The sequence below is a fragment of the Petaurus breviceps genome, unplaced genomic scaffold (assembly GCF_028583685.1).
Source record: "Petaurus breviceps papuanus isolate PSGF00001 unplaced genomic scaffold, PetGlider_PUasm1.0 220, whole genome shotgun sequence".
Lineage (NCBI taxonomy): Eukaryota > Metazoa > Chordata > Mammalia > Diprotodontia > Petauridae > Petaurus > Petaurus breviceps.
The window spans coordinates 24,406,326-24,429,931 of NW_027185876.1; the positions used below are offsets into that span (position 1 = coordinate 24,406,326).

Genomic DNA, 23,606 nt, shown 5'->3' on the forward strand with positions numbered 1-23,606 from the left:
ATATAGTATCATAAGAAACTAGAGAATCATCGATCTTAAGGACTTTCAACAATTATCTGGTCCATACTTCTGCCTTTAGAGAGACAAGGCATTATCTTCTCTTTATAAATGAGACAACTAGTCAAATTTCTTCATTTTTCAGAGTAAAATACCTAGACCCAGAGAAAAGTATGTTGCTCAAAGGATGCAGGGAGTTAGGACCTAGATGAAGTCCCTAGATAGGACCCAAACTAGACCTGTGATGAAGCACAAAAAACAAAACAAAAGAAAACAAAAAAAAAAAAACATCCTGTTTTCAGAAGAAGAGAATAATAGGGTTAAAAATCCAGGTTCTGCCCATGCCCTTAGGCAAATTTCATCAACTGTAAAATGAGAAAGCTTGAGGAAATGATTTGAGTTCCTCTCTGGCTCTTAGACTTTTGATTCTGAGTTCAGTGTTGAGTCCACACAGCTTCCAGTCCATTATCTCTCAATATTGTATTTACCCAGGAGGGGTAAGGATGAATAGAATTGGTCCTGTTAGTATGTGACTATGTGTATATGCTAGCATGTAGAGGGATGCAGATAAGACATAGCTCAGACTGTAAAACAATCTTGTCCTTTCTTATGAAGCCTTAAGGGATAATGGTGCTGAACAAACTTTGCTTGGACCTCTGTTTCCCACACAGGAGACCATGGGGAAGAGAGTGGCAATCGTTGGAGCTGGAGTGAGTGGCTTGGCCTCCATCAGAGCCTGTTTGGAAGAAGGGCTTGAGCCTACCTGCTTTGAGAAGAGTGATGATGTCGGGGGCCTGTGGAAATACGCAGTGAGTTGAATTTCATGAAGCCACACTGGGGACTTGAAGAAGGGTTTCTATGGCGAAACAAACTAAGTATAAACTGTGTTTGGGAGATGGCAAAAGTGCCAAAAGGCAAAGGGAAACCTGTTCTCTCTCACTGGGCTTGAAATATACCAATCCGAGTTAGTGACATCCCATTTTCCATCTGAAAATAGCACCTAAGACATACACAGCATTATGACGAGAGCTCAAAGTATAGGATGTCAAACTACAAGGAGTAGCTGAGGTTTTAAGCATCTAGGTGGCATAATTTTTAGAGCACTGGACTTGGAGTTAGGAAGACCGGAGATCATATCCTGCCTCAAACACTTACTAGCTGCATGACCCTAAACAAATCACTTTGCTTCCCTCATTTTTACTTTCCTCATCTGTGATATGGGATTTATAATAGCATCTACTTTATAGGGTTGTTGTGAAATTTAAATGAGATGACATATGGAATGTATTTTGTAAACCTTATAGGACTATATAAATGCTAAATATCACTATAGCTATGAATGAGATGAGATGGAGTTTTTTCTTCAAAATTTTTTTTTCAAAAGAACAAAGGACAAAGGATCTACAGCCAGAAGGGACTTCAAAGGCCATCAAGTGCAACTGCTTCATTTTGGAGGTTCAGAAAAGATAAAGGAATTGTCTATTTCACACAGAGAGTAATCATCAGAGGCAGGATTTGAACCTAGGTTTTCTGACTGCAGAGTCAGTGATTTTTTTTTTCCCACTATACCAAATTGCCTCTTTAATTGCGTCATTGGCACCAATTGAAACCCTCTCCAACTCTTTAGTAAATAGTCTTTGTGACTTGCTGTTGGGAAAAAAAAAATCATTGCCTCCTGGCCAACCTTTTGGTAATATGTGCCTCCAAACTTAACTAGGCTCATCCTCAGGTCAGACACTCCCTGTCACTGAGTCTCTAAGTGAGGCCTTTCAAACATGGAAGGATTTGCACTTTGCTTGCAAGATGGATTTGGGCCTCTAATACAGGGCTCTTGCAAGGCTTAAGGGCTGACCCATAATAGATCAAACTGAGTCAGAAGTTTTAGGTATCAACTTTGGGGAAGACAAAATTGATTTTCTGCTGTGAAAGTTTGTATCCTTGCCTAGGAAAATGAGCAATTCACTTCGGTGTACCCTTGTAGAGGGAAAACTCTATTTTAAGTGGCTTTCTGAGGAATAGCAGCATATTTGGACTGATGCCAGAAAGTAAGCTCATTAGTGGAGATCCTTTGAGGCTGACAAATGTTGGCATGATGGTTTTAGGCCTCCAAGCCAGGAGAGAGATGGCCCCTTCATCATTCATCACTGCCGAACTCAAAAGTGCCTACTTTACTGAGGGAAAAACAAAATCCAAGAGACATGGGCAAAAAGGGGCTTTGGAAAATAGGATCAAAATGGTCAGAAGATCAGGCTTATGCTGGAAGTTCCCAGCTGCTACCCTGAATCCTCACAGCAATGAAGATGTCCACAGCAGTCATAGCAGAAAAGGTCAGAGATGCTTCTAGCTACAGTGAAGCAGAGTAGAGTGAAAATTAAGGAGTCATGAAAGGGAGGCACCGAATGATGTTTGAAGGGCAGCTAGGTGGTGCAGTAGATAGGGCACTAGGTCTGGAGTTAGGAAGACTCATCTTCTTGAGTTCAAATCCAGTCTCAGACACTTACTAGCTGTGTGACCCTGAGCAAGTCACTTAGCCATGTTTGTCTCAATTTCCTCATCTTTCGAATAAGTTGGAGAAGGAAATGACAAACAACTCCAGCATCCCTGCCAAAAAAAACCCAAATGGGGTCATGAAGAGTTGGGTAAGAAAACAGCTCGATGATGACAACAACAATGATGCTTGACAAAGCCTAGGTTGCTGTGATTTATCCCAAAGCTGTGCCTGCTTGGGTCTAGAAAGAGTAATTGGCAGCTCATGAGCCCCAATGGTACTGATTTCATTTGTGACCTTAGGTAAATCACCCCAGTAAGCTAAGAAGATAAATATTTGTCCTTTGGCAAATTCATTTCTCACTGACAGCCTAATCAAATGGGAGATTAATGGGATTTAGAGTCAGAAGATTCTAGATTCTGACACTTCTGAGGTATGTTAATATGAGCAAGTTACCTAACTTGTCAAACATTCAGTTTTCTCATCCATAAAATGGGAATAAAAATATTTATATAGGATTGTTTTGAGGAAAGTGCTTTATACACATCAAAATGTAATATAAATGTAGCTAATGGAAAGAAATCTAGTGGCTCTGGAGTCAAAGTACTTGGTTCAATCCTACCTCTGACACCAACTATTTATGTGACCTTGGGCAATTCATTTAACCCTATTAGCTTTAGTTTCCTATATGTAGTATAAGAGGATTGACCTGGTTGACCTCTGAGGTCCCTTTCTGATAAAAATCTATGATATGATGAGGATAAGGAGGAGGAAGATGACAATTTGCCTTTTGTCTGCAAAAGCATTGTTTTGTTAGGGAAAAAAAATGAGAGAATTGCTAGTGATTGGCCAGAGGGATAGACTTTTACTCTATAATGTAACAATTACCTGACCCTTTGTTCCACATGCCCAGGAGTCTACAGGGCAGTTTCTTATGCTCTTACAAGAGCATTCCAGAACAACTGCTACCTTCTCCATCAGCCGGTGGAAAGCATTTGTCCCTGCCCCTTTTTTATACACTTCCAGTCCCACAAGACACTGTATGAGAAGAGCAGGAAAAAAAAGTGGCAACTACGACTCCACTGGGGATAAGTTGTGCCCCTTTGTGATCTCTGCAGAATCAAAACTAGGTAAGATGGCCAAACCTTAGAGATGTGTTTCTTCCATAACACACAGCAAGAACTGAAGAGATTCTTCTAAAGAGATTCAATTCCAGGCAAGGCATTAACACCAAAGACACCATATATTACTTATAAATTCAGTAATCAAACATCTATTAAGCACCTAATGTATACCAGGTGCTGCACTAAGCACTGGTGATTCAAAGAAAGATGAAAATTCCTGCTCGAGAAGCTCACAGTCTAATGGGGTAGATAGCATGGGAAAAACTATGAACAAACAAAATATATACAAGATTAACTGGAGATAATCAATAGATTCCATTTTCTGGAGCCTCAGTGCCTTTGCTTCCAAGCACTTGCAGATAAGTGGGGAAAAAAACACTTGGATCCAATCTGAATTCATATCAGTTTTCCCCCATGACATAACAGGCTTTTGGTGAGGTAAATTCACCAACTATGTTAATTTGTTAATAGACAAATTCATGAGATATCCCATGGGTTAATTTTCATTTTTTCCTTCCAAATAAGAGGAAATGTTTATTTTCATGTCTGTTACTCTGCATCCACATACTAACATCCTCCCCATTGGGGAATCCTTCCTCACTTTTTGCCAGCATCATAAGGATGCCATTGGAGCACTCCAACCGACCACTTGTCATATGGCACTCTTGCTACTTAACCAGCCCATCCCTCTCCCTATCATAGAACTCCTTGATGTCATCGTACACTCCTGTTCTTCAGCGCTACACATTGGTTATATGTTAACATAACCAACACAAAGCATGTATATCTAGGACAGATAATGCAGGTAAACAAGAAGCTAGGTTCAGAGTTAAATGTTGTTCAGTCATTTCAGTTGTGTCTGGCTCTTTGTGACCCCATCTGGGGTTTTCTTGGCAGAGATATTGAAGTGGTTTGCATTTCCTTTTCCAGTTCATGTGACAGATGAGGAAACTAAGGCAAACAGGGTTAAGTGACTTGCCCAGGATCACATAGCTAGTAAGGGTCTGGGGCCAGATTTGAACTGAGGAAGAGGAGTCTTCTGACTCCAGTCCCAGCCCTCTATTCACTGCATCACCTAGCTAAACATTCAGAGTTGAATAGGAAGAAGATAACAGGTCAGATTATTTTCTAGAAATTGGAATATTTTGCCAGCTTCAAGTTTCTCATAAAAGCAAAGGCCACCTTTTAGAAACAAACAATTTACTTATGCTGCTATATAGGAGTTAGACATGGACCATTATTGCCTATGCAGACCTAAAAGTGAGTGTTACAGAGAGGGGCAGCTAGATGGCACAATGGATGGAACTCCATTTCTAAAGTCAGGGAGACTCCTCTTCCCGGGTTCAAATCTGGCCTCAGACACTTACCAGCTGTGTGACCCTGGGGGAAGACATGTAACCCTGCTTGCCTTAGTTTCCTCATATGTCAAATGAGCTGAAGAAGGAAATGGCAGATCACTCCAGGATCTTTACCAAGAAAACTCCAAGGGGTCACAAAGAGTAGGACGTGACTGAAAAGAACTGAATAAAAACAAAAACAACAACAAAACAGAGAGATCAAAAAAAAGATAGATGATGGATGTGAGCTAGCTCTTGTCAGTGTTCCACATTGGATATGACCAATGAACAATCACTGGAATTGAAGAGAGAAGAGCTGGATTTGAACCCCAGATCCCCACCTATGTAACTTTAAGCCATGTATTTACTTCCTCTGGACCTCAGTTCCCTCATCTGATAAATAAGGGGATTAGATTAGATAATATATAAAATTCTTTCCAGCTTTAATGCTCAATGACTCCATAAGGTTTTGTGCTGGTTTACTCTCTGAACTTTCTTTTTTTCCTAGGATTATGCAGAAGAAGGGAGGGCCAGTATTTACCGATCTGTATTCACCAACTCTTGCAAAGAAATGATGTGTTTCCCAGACTTCCCTTATCCTGATGACTATCCTAACTACATGCATAACACTGAGCTCCAGAAATACATAAAGATGTTTGCTCAAAAGAAGAATCTTTTAAAATATATACAATTTGAGGTAAGGCTTCCATTATCTGCTTTTTTTCCTTAATATTGAAATGTATAAGTTGAGGAGAGCACATTTGTACAAACAACATCCCATTATAGAAATAGAGGCTAAATGTTCATACCCTTCACAGACCTCATGTGAATATGGACTGTCACTTGTAGAATTATTCATGTGATAATTCTTTAGGGGAACATTCCTTTCCACCCTGGAATCAAAGTATACTGAAAAACAATAGAAATATGCCATCAAAAGACACACAGACACAAGTTAGCATATTGACTGTGTGGCTCTGATCTTCTAAGAATAACCCAAGAACTCATGATTAGATTGCTGTAGAGAAAGGCTAGCTCTGAGCTCCCTTCTAATAGGTGTTGGTTCAAGGGAATGTGGCACCTAACGGGGATTGTGTCACTAAATGCAGAAAAATTTAGATGTGTTGAATCTGCTTGCTTCCTTTATCTTGCACTAACTTAGTGAATTTCACCCCCACACAGAGCCAGAGGAGTAAAATAAATGAAATATTTCAAGAAATGATAACAACTTTTGATATGTTCTTCTTTACCAATTTTATATAAAAAACAGTGTAGGGAGAAAAAACTTTCTGAGTCTTATAATGGGTTTCTGCTTATACTTTTCCTGTGAAGGATAATCCTTCTACTTGGTTGATTAACCAACATAGTTCTAAAGCCGTGTGCCAGTTATCTATCACAGATTAAATTGTCTTTACTAATATTAATTAAATTCAGATTATAAAGAAATTTTGCCCCATGAAGACATTCACTGAGTGGGTAGAAGATAAAAATTATTTGTTTACAGCCAACAATACACTCTCATGCCAAGCATAAGAGCTATGAATGCCAGACTGTAGGCAGTTTATCAATCAATCAAAAAAACATTTAAGCATTTACCATGTGCCAGGAACTGAGATAAGCACTAGGGATACAGAGAAAGATAAAAAAAATAGTCTTTGTCTTCCAAGAACTCACATTCTAGTGGAGAACAGAACATGCAGTTAATTACGTACATACAAAATATATACAGAGTAGATGGAACATCATCTTAGACATGCTAATCTTAGTAGTTGAAAGAATTGGAAAAGGTAGAGAAGGTAGAGATAGAAGGCAAAGATAAAGGTGAGGAGGAAAACCATTCTAGACAAGGAGAACAGTGACACTCTTATTACTGACTTGTTTCTGAATTTGTTGTACAGTTTCAGCCATATTGATCCATTTGTGAGATGATTCAAGTTATCTGGGACAATTTCTACTCAGATGACTCAATTGATCACTCTTTTCTCCTTTAATCCTATCTCAGAGGAAGAGGTGATGCTTCTAGCAGACACCAATCTCTCTGCTTGAACCCGCAATCCTGCCTCTCCTATATCCTCTGGAAGCTTACCCCTTGGCTCATCCCATCTTTCCCTAATTTTTAATTTTTCCTTACACAATGACTCCTTCCCCTATTGCTTACACATATCTTGGTGTTTGCTGACCTTAAACAAGCCTTCCCTAAATCCTACCAGGTGTTCAAGCTGTCATTCCATATTCCTCCTTCCTTTCATAGTCAAATTCACAGAAAAAGCAATTTTTACTCACCTCTGTACTCTCCCTGAGCATTCATTTCTGTGTCTCTTATAATTTGGATTGCAATTCCCTTATTCAGATGAAACTACTTTCTCTAGGGTCACCAATAATCTATTAATTGCCGATTCTAGTGTTCTTATCTCAGTAATAATTCTTCTTGATCTCTATGAAGCATTTGACCCTGTTGACTACTCTTCATTTGGATTTTTATGTACTATTCTCTCCTCTCTGGATTTTAATTACGCTTCACTATCCTGATTCTCCTCCTATCTGTCTGGCCATTTATTACTAGTGTCTTCTGCAGAGTTATCATTTTTGACCCCATTCCCCAAGCATTGGTGTCTCCTATGGCTCTGTCCTGGGCCCTCTTCTTCCTACATACTCTTTTAGTAATTACATCAGCCCTTGTAATTTCAACTATCACCTCTATGCTAGCAACTTCCATAATCACATATCTAGGCCCAGCCTCTATCCCTAAATTCCAATCACATATCACCAACCGGTGATGCATCTCAAAATCAACATGTTCAAAATAGAACTCATTATCTTGCCTCTCTCTCACCTTCTTCCCTCTCCCATCCAAACCTACAGCTCTTCCAATGATCCTTATTTCAGTTGAGGACATCCACTATCTTTCCATTTGCCTATATTCACAACCTTAGAGTCATCTTCTAATCTTCCTTCTCCCTCATCCATCACATTTACTCAGTAGTCAAGTCTTGTCAACTCTTCCTCCACTGCTGATACCGAGGTTATCTTGTATCTTTTTTTTAATCAACATATACTTACATGTTGTCCCTCCCATTAGAATGGAAGCTACTTGAAGAACAAGGACTATTTGACTTTTTCTCTTTTACCCCCAGGGTCTAGCACAATGCCTGACACATCATAGACACTTAACTAATGTTTATGGATTGGCTAACTCTTGCAAGAATATGTACAAAATGATTTTTGAGCTTGAAGGAAGACATGGATTCTCTAAAGTAGAGGAGAGGAGGGTGATGAGGGATGGCCAATACAAAGGCACAGGAGGTGGGAGATGGAGTCTTGTGTAAAGAATATCAAGGATGTCAGTTTGGATGGATTGCAGGGTCCTGGAAGGCCACTAATGTATAATTAGGTTGGAAAGTTAGGATGGGTCCAAGTTGTGAAAGAATTTAAAGGGTTTTTGTTCATTTTAAGGAGGAAACTTGGAAATGTTTGAATTGGGGTTGGAGAAGAACCAGTAGATTGGGAAAAGGAGATTACAGAGAAAAGAGATTATTTAAGAGACAATCTGCTGGAGTAGACAAAAGACATGAGATCAAGACATATGTGGAAAGATAGATCTTGAAAAGAAGGGTCACCTCATTATGAGAGACTGGGTGAAAAAGAAGAGAGGTTAAGAGAGGATGATGCCAAGAGGTTTTGAAAGGAAGAGAATTTGAGAAGAGAGAGCTCAGCAAGAATGGTTTTAATATTCTCAGTAGAGTAAGAGGAGAGATCCTCAGCTGAAAGAATGGGGAAAGGGAGGCATGGGGGGCTTGAGGAGAGAAGCAAAATTTTGGAATTAATTTGGTGTGGAATGAGATAGGGAGTCAATTAGGCAGGAATAAAAGTGTCCTGAGTGTCCTGAGGACCCTGTTGGAAGAGGGTAAGTTCATCTAGGAGCACATGAGAAGGAGTAAAGGAGGTAGATAATGGGAGTAATCTAGAGTTAGACTATGATAAGGGATGAGCCGCTATAGGACAAAGGGCTGAAGGAATTAAGAGGAGAGGATAGTGTGGGGTGGAATAGATTAACTGTAGGATCGAGATCAGGAAGGGAGAAAAGTCAAGTCAGAGCAAGTGTGATTGTCTGATAAAATATTGAGAAGCGAAAAGATTAGAGATCATTATGAAGGCAAAGGAAAGGGGGAAGAAGGATAGGAGGTTAGGGTCAGACAGGAAGAAGTAAGACTATCTTTCCATAAGGGATTTATTTTCAGAGGATTTTAAGGTATTTTAGTCACCGCGCTTTCTATTTTCAACATATAGACTGTTCAATGATTATTTAATCATGTAATCCATCTCCCAGTGTTCAGGACAAAGCATAAAAATTATGTCATTTAGCTGCAGAAACACTTCAAAGATCAGAGAATCACATATTTCTGTGTACATGTGTATATGGGCACTACACATGCATACATATGTATTTATATGGCAATTTTTTCTCTGGGTTCCTTTAAGACAGCAGTCACTAGCATAAAGAAACATGCCAATTTCTCAGTCACTGGTCAGTGGGATGTTGTTACTGAGAAGGATGGAAATCAGGAATCATCTGTATTTGATGCTGTGCTGATTTGCTCAGGACACCATGTGTACCCCAATCTGCCAGTGGATTCCTTTCCTGGTAAGTGTGAAAGATACATAGTTTTCCATGCAACTTCCATTAAAACCCAGCAATTTCTGCACAGGTGATAAATATGTTGCAAAGGGACAAAGAGAGCATACTTTTTTAAAAAACTAAGTTTTATTGATATTTTCTATATTTACAATTTAAACATTTACATTTCTCTTAAAAATACTAGAAAAGATAGGAATAAATGAACTTTTCTTTAAAGTGATACACAATATATATGTATTTATAGGTATATATGCTTATGTATATATGTATGCAGGTATGTGCATGTATATGGGTATGTGTGTGTAAATATATATTGTGTGTTTGTATATGTATATGTGTGTATAAGTGTGAGTGTGTGTGTTTGTATTGGTTTGATTGTTGTACATTATTCTCTCACAGGACCAAAATGACTTCACTATATTGCAGTCACTTGTTGATCAGCCATTTTAGTCATGTCTAACTCTCTGCGACCCCATATGGAGTTTTCTGGGCAAAGATACTGGAGCAGTTTGCCATTTCCTTTTTTCCAGCTATTTTACAAATGATGAAACTGAGGCAAGCAAGGTCAAGTGACTTGCCCAGAGTCACACAGCTAATGAGTGTCTGAGAGCAGATTTGAACTTAGACCCAGCTCTCTATCCACTGTACCTTGTAACTTTACATATGGGTGTATACATATATATTTATTTATAGAGACAGACATATATACTTATATACATCCACATATATATACATATACATGTATCTATGTCTACACACAGTCCATATATGTGTATATTATATATGTATAAAAGCTACCATTATTTATAATAGAGAGAAATCAGAATCTCTTCCAATAAATTAAGTAGTGAAATGAGGATGCTCATTTTTACCACTTCTATTTGACACAGTTCTAGAAATGCTAGCTATAGCAATGACAAGAAAGAGATTAAGAGAAAAATTAAGGGAATAAATAAACAAAATTATCATTTTTGCAGATGTTATGATGTCATACTTAAAGAACCTGATAGAAACAACTAAAAAATTAATTGAAACAATTCATAACTTGAATAAAACTTATAAGACATGGAATAAATCCACAATCATCATCATCATCTCTATATAATACCAGTGAAATCCAGTAGGAAGAGGTATAAAGAGATATAAAATAACTATGGAATGCATACCACTTGGGAGTCTACCTTACCAGATACACATAAAAACTATATTAAATACAATTACAAATAACTGTTATAGAAATATAGACCTAAGTAATTAGAAAAATATTAATTACTCATGGGTAGGATGAATCCATGTAATAAAAATGACAAAGATTAATTTACTTACTTAATGGCATTCCATGCCAACCAAAGGATTACTTGAAAGAACTAGAGAAAATAATAAAATTCACATACAGGAAAAGAAAGATCAATAATCAAAAGAGAAACAATGAAAACAAATGAGAATGAAGGGAGACTAGCAGTGCCAGATCTCAGACTACACTTCAAAACACTAATGATAAACAATAGGGTATTGATTAAAAAAAAATAAAAATAAAGAGCTCAATCACTGAAACAAATTAGGTATACAACATACAGAAGCAAATGTTTCTAATACCACAGTCTTCAATTAACACAAAGACCCCAAGTACTGGGATAAGGTCTCACTATGTGACAAAAATTTCTGGGAAAATGGGACAGCAGTAAGGAAGAAAATAGATTTATACCAACACTTTATACAAAGATAAGATCCAAATACATATGTGACCTAGATATAAAAGGACACATTGTAAACAAATTGAAGAAACACAGGGAAAAAATTACCTATCAAACTATGGATAGGAGAAAAGTTCATGACTTAGTATGGATCACAGAAGATACCACACTTCAATTTTTTTTTATCAGATTATGATTTCATTGATATCAAGAACTCTAGATAAAGGAACTAACTCCAACAGTGCAGATCAATAAGTATCTGCAACTTATAGTCTTAGAAAATTGCCTGGGTCACTAAAAGGTTAAATGATTTGCCCAGAGACACAAAACCAGAATGTATCAAAGGCAAGATTTGAATTTGACTCCAAAGCTAGCTTTCCACCTATTACATGGCTCCATAGTCCCTTTTAATGTGTAATCATTAGAACAAAAGCCTTCATAGTTACTCAGATATGGAAATAGACTTTTTTTTTGTCACTTGGAATGAAAACTGTTCAGGTAGGTGCTAAGGTGGACACATCATTCTTTCCCTTGTGTAGGTGGGAGGGAATGGAGGGTCCTGGGATAGAGGCACCATTACAATCTTGGGGAGGGGGTTGTTGCAGCCTGAGGTCAATGCTTTCACTGTGGTTGAGGTGAGGAAATTCACTGGGTCCAGAAGGGGGTAGCCTACTTGCCCTTTTGTTGATTCCCTAAGGCAAATCATCCAAATCCCCCATTACTAATGGCTCTATGTTTATGCAGAGAATTTGAAAAGTCAAGTCAACAAAGAGAGGATCAGAGGCTGGAGGAGAACCCAGGAGAGGGAAATGTCAAGAAAACCTGAAGGAAAGGGAGTTTCTTCAAAGAGTAGATTGATAGTGTCATCAAAAGAAGTGTGAGGATTATGAAACAGCCATCAGATTTGGCCAAAGAGATCACTGGTAACTTTGGAAATGGAAGTCCCAGTTAAATGATGAGGTTAGAAGACAGACTTTAGAGAGTTAAGACAAGAGTGCTAGGAAAAGAAGTGGAGGCAACTATTATGGTTTAGCCACAAAAGTGAGGAAAGGTATAGGGCTATAGCTAGTGGGGATGGACGCAATGATCAAGTGAGAGTTTTTTGAGAATGGGGGAAGATATGGGCATATATATAACCGGGGGAAGCAGCCAATAGACAAGAAAATAGTAAGTGAATGTAGGGATGAGAGAAGTTGCCATCTGTTGGAGAAGATGGGGTAGAATGAAATCACTTTGGCATTTAAGAGGGGTTTGCCTTGCCATATAAGTAAGAAAGGGGTGAAGAAAGAGATAATATGGGGAGACATCTTAGTGATGGGAGATGAGGAAGAGGGAAGAAGAGGGAGGAAAAAAAAGTCTGTGGCCTCTTGTGTTCTTGCTCTATGCCTCTGGGTCTGTTCATTCAGGGATTAGAGTAAGGTTCCAAGTTTAATGCCCATTATAAATAGTTAGCTGGGTTCTAGATTGTGCCCCTCACCTCATTCAGCCATAGTACAAATGTATGTACTGGAGTCACCGGGGACATACATAAGAAAATATGTATCAATCAAAAATCTACAGGAAGAATAATTCAAAAGGAACATCTACAGTGGGTCAGAAATATCACCAGAGAAGCATGCATTAGCTCAAGAGCACAAGCAAGTATAACAGGCATTTCCAGAGTTATTCCTCTTTCGCATTACAGGGTGAAGCAGAGGCTTTGTAATACTTTGGAGAATTCCCAAGGAAGGCATGCTAAGTTTGTAGTTCCTTTCTCCAATGTTTCTTATCTCTGCTTGCAAAGTTATATAGAATAACAACCTAGTCAGTTTCTTTCATAGTACATTAGCTAAAGGAAGAGCCAAACCCCAAATAAACCATATTATGGTAAATTTTCACAATATTATGGTGCAATTGGTTATAATATGTTAATGTTAAGTGGATGGATATTTTGTAGGGTCAGCCTTTATAAAAATGGGTACAGGAGAGGTAGGGGAATCCAGAGTAAACAGCGTGATTTGGCAAGGGTACACGTCTTGTGTCCAACCTTGGTTTGACCAGGGTCTTGATATGATCATGGACCCTGTACCTCCTCATGGATCATATTATTGACTTTTATACTCCCAACTGTTAGTGCCTATTCACACCAAGGGTGATTGAGTGAAAAAAAATATGACTTTTTATTTTGTATATACTTATATGTTTGCATGTTGTCCACCCTGATAGAACATAAGCTACCTGCAGGGAGAGAATGCTTCATTTTTGTCTTTGGACCCCTAGCAACCAGCGCAGTACCTGACACAGAGTAGGTGCTTAACAAATGCTTATTGATTGATTATCAATTTTCATAGTATGTAATGTAGGGAAGAAAGTCAGTTCAGAAAATCTAGTCTCTTAGACAAGGACCCGGTCTCCATATGATCCACAAAATAAAAACTGGACTGGCCAGTTTAATCAAGGCAGTTTGTCACCATTATTCTCTATAATCATTCTGGGTCATTACAATTATATTAATCTCATGAAAATTAGTCCCTATCAATGAAGCAAACTGATTATTGTGACTAATACCTTCATCCATGGTTTTGTCTGCAATGCCCATGTGCGACCAGTGATAGTAGAAGCAGGTAGGTGGCACAGTGGTTAGAATGCTGGACCTGGAGTCAGGATGAATTGAGTTTAAAGCTGGCCTCAGAAAAGTACTAGCTATGCAACCCTGGCAATTCACTTCACCTGTCTGCCTCAGTTTCCTCATCTGTAAAATGGAGATAATATTAACATCCACCTCCCAGAGTTTTTGTGAGGATCAAATGAGATATTTATAAAGTTCTTTGTAAACCTTAAAACAGTGTGTAAATGCTAAGTATTATTTTAGTTACTATTAATTATAAATATTAATAACAGAATCAAATTTTAGAGCTAGAATGAAACTTAAAATTCATCTCATCCAACCTTTTCATTTTGCTGAAGAGGAATCCAAGGCTCAGAGCAGTTAATTGGAATTGTTCTTGGAATTTCTTATTCCCTTCAAAATTCAGATCAAGAACCATCTTTTACATGAAGCCTTTCTTGATTCCTACCTTCTCCTGGAACTGCTCCTGCCCCTCCTCCAAAATTCATCATGTAATTGTTTTGTATATATTCTGTATATACTTATGCAACCAGCAAGTGTTGCTGTGGGGTAAAGTTGTCTGTATAGTTGTTCCTTTTCAACACTGTGATCCCCATAGGAAAAAAGGTGGGGCTGAATTCTCCTAAGCCACACCTCTTTTCTCCTACTGAGAATCCATAGTGGATTATCTGGACTATTTAAATTCTGCATATTTCCATTTAGCTACTAGCTTCTCCATTTCCCTTTTCCTGAGCAAACAGATGTGGTGCAAATTACTCATGATGGGAAGATAGATAGATAGATAGATAGATAGATAGATACATACATACATACATACATACATAAATAGATAGATACAGAGAAAGATACATAGACAGATACATAGATATATGGATAGCTAGACAGACAGATACATACATACATACATACATTGATATCATTTTTACTATGATTACTATTTGCCAGGCACTGTGCTAAATGCTGGGGATAAAAAAACCAAAAAGAATTGTCCTTACTCTAAAAAGGACCTTATATTCTAACAAGATATAACAAAACACATAGGAGAGCTGGAGAGGAAAGGGAAAGGAGAAGGCATTCTGGAGAGTGGGTTGAGCCAGGAGTGAAGTGAGAGGCATGACTGGGGCTGCTCAAGAAATGGTGATCCAGGGCAGGGATTCTCCAGTTGGTGATTGACCATAGTTTGGGTTTTTTTTATGTGTAGCAAAAATTATAGATAAAGAAACAACTTAAAGGAATGGTGATAAAATCATATGAGCAACAGACATGGGGGGGGGTGGAGAATTATAGAGTAAGTAGTTGCCTTAGTTCATAAAGGGACAGTCACCAGAAAGGCTTAGGGTTCTTTGTTCCATAGACAATTGAGCTCTGAACTCAATCTGCCAACCTCAGTCCTAAGTCCCAAAACACATATTGCAAGATTTCTATAGGGAGATCTGATGGTCATCTCTGCTGCCACTATCCCTGCTGCCCCCTTAGTTTTGTCCAAACTAGCCCACAACTTCCACATGGGTAGATCTCCTCTCTCCAAATGCAAATCATAGTCAATCTTTCTCAGCACTAGGAGGGAATTCTGTTCTCTAAAATACAAGTACCAAGATCCATTTATGCTTTAAAATATTGTCCCTATCAGCAGAGGAGTCTTGGTCTGTCTGATTACCCTGTAACATTCACATATGTACCTACTGTCCCCTTTGATAGACTGTAAGCTCCTTCTAGGCAGGGAATGTTTCAGTTTTGTCTTTGTATCTCCTAACACAGTGCTTGGAGCTCAGTAGTAATATGCATTGAGACATGCTTGTTGATTGATTCATTGGTTGACTGTTTAAGATAAGGTAGAGATATAGTAGGGATTCAAACTCAGGTCTTTTGACTCTAAACCCAGGGCTCTTTCCCCCATGCCTTGTTAAAAACTCACATGATTTTAAAAAAAGATAAAAGTATTATTTTAATATTCTATCTATAATTTGAAATCATGAAAGTACCTGAATGGAGTAACATGCAATTTCCAGAGACCATCTGACAAACATACCTTTGACTTCTCTGTCAAAAACCACAAGCTGCAAAGACTTCTTGATGGCTTTTTTTAAATTATTAGGACAATTTTTAAATTATTAAACATAGTAATATTATCTAGAATTTAAAGGCAAATGTACATCCAAAAATATTTGATTTTTCCATAATGCCTTCAGCAAAGAATGAATGAAAAGGCATTTATTAAGTACTTTCTATGAGCCAGCTGTTGTGCGAAGCATTGGAGATACAAATACAAGCAAGGGAAACCAAGACTTGCCCTCAAAAATCTTAGGAGAAAGACAACACATCAAAGATGGACAAGGAAGGGAGGAAGAGAATGATATATGCAAAATCTGGAAATAGGAAGTGGGACCTGGATCCAATGGCAGGAGATTGAGGAGACAGCCAGGAACCTGGTTTGGAAATGTCTAGGAATTCAATTTGCTTCCCATTCCCCTCACAGGACTAGTGAAGTTTCAAGGCAGCTATATCCACAGTCGGGACTATAAGGGTCCAGAAGCCTTCAAAGAGAAGAGAGTGCTTGTGATTGGCCTAGGGAATTCTGGATCAGATATTGCTGTTGAGCTCAGTCACACAGCATTACAGGTATGGAAATAAAAACTTTTCAGTAAAGAACTTAGATTCTTTCTAATCTAACTGATGCATTGCTAGAGATTAGTGGTGGGGGAAACCCTGTCAGCCAGAAAGAACTCCATCCACTTTTCTGACTTTTTACAATCTAATCAATTTTCCATAGGAAAGTTAGGCCAGGTGATACACACCAATAAGCAAATAAATTCTTATAGATATTTTCATGAGGATTCACATACTTGAAAGCCTCAGATGTTGTTGAAATTGAAGGTCTAGGACAAAGTCTTCCCTTCTCTTGTTGTTGTTAAATTATTTTTCAGTAATGCCCAAATTTCTGTGACTCTATTTGGGATTTGCTTGGCAGAGATACTAGAATGGCTGGCCATTTTCTTTCCCAGTTCATTTTACAGATAAGAAATTGAGGCAAATAGGGTTAAGTGACTTGCCCAAGGTCATACAGCTAAAAAGTGTCTGAGGCTAGATTGGAACTTATAAAGATGAGTCTTTCTGACTCCAAACCCAATGTTCTATCCACTGCACTACCTAGCTGCCCACCTTCTCTACCCCAACCTCAATTTCCTCCAGATCACAGTCTTTTACCTTTATTATGACCACTTATTCTAAATATTTTATGTTGTACTATTTCTGCATAACATATCACTCTGATTGGTTTCTAAATTCCCTGATAGTGGACTACAGCCTATTTATCTTTGTGTCCCCCTACCCAGAATGTCTGAGTTCACATGTAAATGGATTGGATTGACCATCATTTTATTTAGGAGAAAGGAACACTTAGTAAAAAGAACTGTGTTATTAACTTGTATTTATTAAGCATCTACTGCTACATGATAGGCATCATGCTAAGTCCTAAGTATTCATCATTTGTACACCGTTTTCAGATTTTCAAAGCATTGTCCATACATTTCTTCATTTGATCCTTGCAACTATTCTGTGAGAGAAACAAATATCATTTTATCAAATTACTGACCTCCCATTTTAAAGGGGAGTAAGTATCAGAGGAAAGTCTTGAACCCAGTTTTCTCCTGGCTTCATGTCCAATACACTCTATACTATACCACACTGCTTTGTGGGTATTTATAATCCCTTGGTCATTTATTTACTGAACAAAGCTTACATGTAAGGCAACAACTAGACCCTGTAAAAAAAAAATATAAAGAAAAACACACAAATCATGGTTCCTGTCCCCAAAGAATTTCCAATGAGAAAGAGGAATGGGTGGGAGAAGAGGTTTGTCATGAAAACAAGATTAGAACGTGTAGGTGAAAATAGGCGGCTTAACTTTGGGGGACATGTGACATCTCAAGTTAGATTTCTCTAGGCTTTTCCATTTTAAGCACCAACCCTGGAGTCATGAGGACCTGAGTTTAAATCCAGTCTCAGATACTTACTAGCTGTGTGACCCTGGGTCAGTCACTTAATCTGTTTGCCTAAGTTCCTCATTTGTAAAATAAACTGGAGAAGGAATTGGCAAACCACTCCTGTATCTTTGCGAAGAAAACCCAAAATGGGGTCACAGAGTCAGACATGCTTGAAATGAACCAACAACAACAAAAAATTAGCTGGAAAATCACCTAATTTGTAGCTAAACTGATCTTGTTTTTGCAAAAATGATTTTGTGTAGTCAAAATTGTCCATTTTACCTCCTGTGAACTTATTACTTGTTTGCTCATAAATTCCTCCCTAATCTTAGATCTAACAGGAATTTTTTCTATGTTTCTCTAATTTCTTTATCACCTTTTATATATAAATCAAGTACTCATTTGGAGTCGGTTTCCTCATCTGTAAAATGGGTGTGATAACTACTTCATCCCACACCTCAAGGGGTTATTGTGGGGACTTGAATGAGATTATGTATACAAAACACTTTATAAACATTAAAGCAATATCTAAATGTGAAAAAATATTGCTATTAACTACCCCAGTTCTGCCACTTTCTAACCTTTTGTCCTTGGATAATCGGTCACACAAACTCTCTGTGTTTGTTTCTTCATATATAAAATGAGAATGAGAGGCAATTGTGGTGCATTAGATAGAAATACAGGAAGACCAGGGTTTAAAACCTGCTTCTACATGCACACTTGGGGAGGGAGGGCTGGGTGGTACAGTGAATGGAGCACCAGCCCTGGAGTCAGGAGGACCTGAGTTCAAATTTGTCCTCAGACACTTGACACACTTGCTAGCCCTGTGACTTTGGGTGGGTCAATTAACCCCAATTGCCCTCCAAAACAATAAATGAATGAATGAATGAATAAATAAATGCATGCTGACCATGTGTCACTTAACCTCTCAATGACCCAGAAAACTTTCTAGGATTATGAGTGGTGACATGAATATTAGTCTGCATTAGTAGAGGGAATTCCTCATTGAGTTCTCTCTTTACCCATTAAAGCACAGGTCTATTAAAAAATAAAATAAATCATAATATATGAACAGCTCAGAATGGTTGTAAGGATCAAATGAAATACTTTCTCCAAAGGATTTGCATGCTATTGCTATCAGTCCAATCCCTTCATTCTGCAGATTGACTTGCCTACAATCACCCATGTTGTCCCAATGGATCCTGTACTGGAACCCAAGTCTCTTCACCCATTGCCTCTCTCTTCTGCCCCACCTCCCATCAATTCAGTAGTCATGCCATTATACACACTCTACTCTTTTTCAACTTCATGCAAAATTCTCTGTAGGGGGAGGTAGAGTTATCCTTATAAACTCAGCACATCCCCAAAGCATATAGACAATTGACCCTCACTGAACATTACACCCACCATATTTTAGTTTAACCTAATTCAATTTTTAAATTCATTAATGAAGCCAACTCACTAAGTATTTATTGAGTCCCCAATACAAGCTGGTGGACTTTCAGGATTGAAAGAAGCTAAGTATTCTCCTACCTAGTTTTAGCTATTGATTTCTCCAGCTGACTCCAGGAATTTCTTTAAAGAGGGTTCTAAACAAGGTTTTGAGTGGGATGGATGGAGATTGCACAGGATATAGTGGTAAGGTTTCCTTTCTATCTTTGAAACTTACATCACCTTTCTTTTTTTTCTCTCTCTAGGTCTTTATTAGCACGAGAAGTGGTTCTTGGGTAATGAGTCGTGTTTGGGATGATGGCTATCCTTGGGATATGGTGTATATAACTCGATTCAAAAACTTTCTCTGGAATCTCCTTCCTAACTTTGTCTCAGACTGGTTATATGTTAAGACAATGAATTCACGATTTAAACATGAGAACTATGGACTGATGCCTTCCAATGGGTATGCTATATAGTTTAAAAAGTGAGGGGATGGCTTATGAATACAGCTCTCTGTTTACTCATATACCTGATTCAAGCTAGTGTGTTTCATTTGAGGATTAGATGGGTAATATGGTACTCACCCAGGGTCATATGTATCCCGTACCGACCATCCCCCAATCTGTGGGCACTAAATTTGTTTCCAGTTCTTTGCTACCATAAAGGATGCTGTTGTCCATATTTTGTTATATAATGGACTTTGTTTCTGTATTCGGCTTTCTTCAGGCCAATTCATAGTATCACTAGGGGTATTTTAATTTTCCTTCAAACTTGTCTTTTCCTATTTTGGAGGAAGGGAGAAGGAAATCCATTTTGCCAATTTTTAGAACATAAGGTAAAAATTCAAGATTGTTCTCATTTGTATTCTCTTATTATTAGTGATTTGGAAAGTGTTGTTAAGCAAACAGTTACAGTTTGTAACTACAGTAGTTTGTAACTACTGTTTTTAGTTATTTTGAAAACAGCTCACATTCTTTGACTATATCTACTGGGGGAGAAAACATTAAATTTTTCAGAGAAAAAATTATTGCATTCCTTCTTTAAAATAAGAAAGTGTGGCACTCTTACACAATGCCTTTTTTCAAACTTTGAAAGTTATTCTATTCTTCGGGCCAATAACTATTTTATTTTATATCATTTTATCATTTTTGGTTTTTTTTATTTCATGAGATAGTCATGGCATAGAGTGTTAGGCTTGAAAAGGGAGGGGCTCTGGGCAGTTTCTCTGGCTATCCATTATATCTGCAATTCTCTCTTTTCTCATTTCTGCCTCTGCCTTCCCTGGCTTTCTTTAACTCTCAGAAAAAGCAACACTTTCTGCAAGAAACCTTTCCTCAGTTCTCCTTACTCTTAGTACCTTCTCCCTGAGGTTATCTCCAATTAGATAGACAGATATATACAGTTAGATGGAGATAGATAGAGATAGAGAGATATTATTTGGATGTAGTTGCTTGCCTTTTATCTCCCCCATTACAATGTGAGATCCTTAAGAGTAAGGACCTTATTTTTTTACTTTCTTTGTAGTCCCAGCATTTAGCACAGTGCCTGGCACATATGAGTGTTTTTTTTTTTTTACTTTTGTTGATATAGATTCACAACTACTGCTTCTGACATTTACTAATTTTGTGACCTTAGGAAAGTCCTTCAACCTCTCTCTGATTTCAGCAGGTATCCAGGACTTATCTTGTCAACACAGTACCTGGCATATAGAAAATGTTTTTAAAATGCTTATTAACTTGACTTATATTCTTAAGCCATATAGACAGCAATCAACCTCAGGGATTGCTCAATCAACCTCAATCTGCCAAGGGAGTTCCTCAAGCTAATAAAATCACAGATCATTTACTATTTCACTTCATTTTATTTTATTTTTCTCTAAACAGGGCTTAAACTATTTGGGATTTGCCCAGATGGTTAAGCTATGGAGACCTGGGGCAAGTTTTTTTTAATTTTTTTTTTTTACCCAAGCACAATTATAACAAACTACCTTTTTGCGCAGACTTGTGGGAAATAAATTCTGATTTTAGAAATTCAGCACTAAAAAGTCCTGTATTTCCTTCCTCATTGAAGTAGGAGCTCAACCAGTGATTTCATTGGTATACAGAACTCCCCCCACCAAAGTTGATTCTCTGCAAGTCAGAATGGTAGACAGTCACCTAGAGTAGTGAAGGTTCAGGTGACTTAACCTGAAGGGTCATTATAGCCAAGATGTGACAAAGCAGGATTGAACACAAGACTTCCTGGTTCCACAGCAGCCAGCTCGCCATCCATTATAGCATACTATCACAATTTTCACAAATTACTTTTTAATATCTTCTCACACTTCCCTACTTCCACCATAAAAAAGCAAAAGATCTATAGCAAGCTATTATTTGTTATCTTCTGAGATGTAAGAAATGGGATCACATGGTTTGCAGAGGCGAAATAAATTTATATTTCCAAATTATGAAAGTGGAGGGGAAGGAAAAGAGAACAAGCATTTTTTAAAACACCTAATACACATTTAATAAGTGACTGTTGATTGATTGATCTTCCTTGATTGGGTAGACTTTCCAAGTAAACTATGTTTATTCCTCCTTGATTCATTCCCCAAATTTTTGATGTAATTACTTCTTTTTTAATTTATTTTTAGCTTTCTACATTTACTTTATAAGATTTTGAGTTATAAGTTCGCTCCCTCCTCCTCTCTCCCTTTTCAAGATGGCATGCAATCTGATACAGGCTATACATGTACAATCATATTAAACATATTTCCACATTAGTCATGTTATGAACAAAGAATCAGAATAAAAGTAGAAAACCACAAGAAAGAAAAAATGAAAATTCAAAAAGGAGAGGATATTATGCTTCAATCTGCATTCAGACTCCATAGTTCTTTCTCTGGATGTGGACAGCATTTTCCATCAAGAGTCAGTCATTGCACAATGTTGCTGTTACTGTGTATAACATTCTCCTGGTTCTGCTCACTTCACTCAGCCTCAAGAACAAGCATTAATTAAGCACCTACTATGTTCCAGTCACTGTGCTAAATTATTTACAAATATCTCATTCTATCATCATAACCACAATGGAAGACAGGTGCTGTTTTTATCCCTATTTTATGGTCAAGAAACTGAGGCAAACAGAGGTTAAGTGATTTACCCAGGGTCACACAACTAGGAAGTGTTTGAGGTTGGATGTGACCTCAGCTCTTCCTGAGTCCTAGTACAGAACCCTATTCACAATGTGCCACCTACCTACTGAGGTATAAAAAGAAATCCCATGGCTTGTAAAGTTTCACTTGACTTGGGTCTCTGAGGCAGAAGGAGGAAAACATTAGACTTCCCTAAGAAAACAAGCTAAATTGGAATGTTGAGGGGGCTAAGTGGATTAGAGTTCTGGACTTGAAATCAGAAAGACCTGAGTTCAAATGACCTTGGGCAAGTCACTTAATCTCTGTCTGCCTCAGTCTCCTCATTTGTATGAAGATAATAATGGCACCTACCTTTCAGGATTGTTGTGAGGATCAAATAAGATAATAACTGTAAAGCACTTAACACAGTATCTGACACATAGTACACACTATAAACATATTATTTTTATTGTTATTGTCTATAGGCAAGTCATTTAAATACTGTCTGCCTCAGACAGGGTTGTTGTAAGAATAAAATGAGATAATATTTGTAAAATGCTCTACAAACCTTAAATCACCATATAAATGCTAGGTATTATTCTTGTTATTATTGTAAGTCATACAGATTTTATCATGTGAAATTGCAACATCAAAAACCGTGACAGCTGATTACACATATACAACCTATATCAGATTGCTTACTGTCTCAAGGAGGGGTGGAGAGGAGGGAGTGAGAGAATTTAGAACTCAACATTTTTAAAAATGAATGTTGAAAATTGTGTTTACATGTAATTGGGGAAAATAAAATACTATTTTGAAAAATGACAGCTAGTTTCATGATTAAACTGGAGAAAGTAAACCCAAAGTCACCATATGCTAGCTGACTCTCTTCAAGTCAGTGAGGATAAGGGTGAAGACAAGGGAGATCAATGAAGATGCTACAGAAACTACTTTGCAATTTTAGGTTTCAAGGCACTTTCATTGCTGTGATCCCTCTTTATTTTCATCTATTTGGTGAATAGCCAGGCAAATACCCTGTATGAGCAGCACAGAGAGTAGAATTGTGGATTATTATGGATAATAAAAGCAGAACCATCACAAAGGAACATAATTTTGTGAAGTTCAAATGAGATAGTACTTAGCTTAGTACAGTGCTTGGCACATATTAAGGGCCATATTAATGTTTATCATCA

The 23,606-nt window shown here is 37.7% G+C and overlaps 1 protein-coding gene across 1 annotated transcript in view; it reads left to right on the forward strand.

The window, feature by feature from the left end:
- The first annotated feature begins 391 nt into the window (after positions 1-391).
- The window catches only part of LOC138166138 (putative dimethylaniline monooxygenase [N-oxide-forming] 6), a 29,074-nt gene continuing 5,859 nt past the window's right edge, over positions 392-23,606 (forward strand). The window contains exons 1-6 of the mRNA XM_069094543.1: positions 392-494; positions 669-806; positions 5,455-5,643; positions 9,426-9,588; positions 16,361-16,503; positions 19,565-19,764. Of these exons, the coding sequence (XP_068950644.1) occupies positions 675-806; positions 5,455-5,643; positions 9,426-9,588; positions 16,361-16,503; positions 19,565-19,764 (827 nt within the window). The 5' untranslated portion in view covers positions 392-494; positions 669-674. The remainder of the gene's footprint in view (positions 495-668; positions 807-5,454; positions 5,644-9,425; positions 9,589-16,360; positions 16,504-19,564; positions 19,765-23,606) is intronic.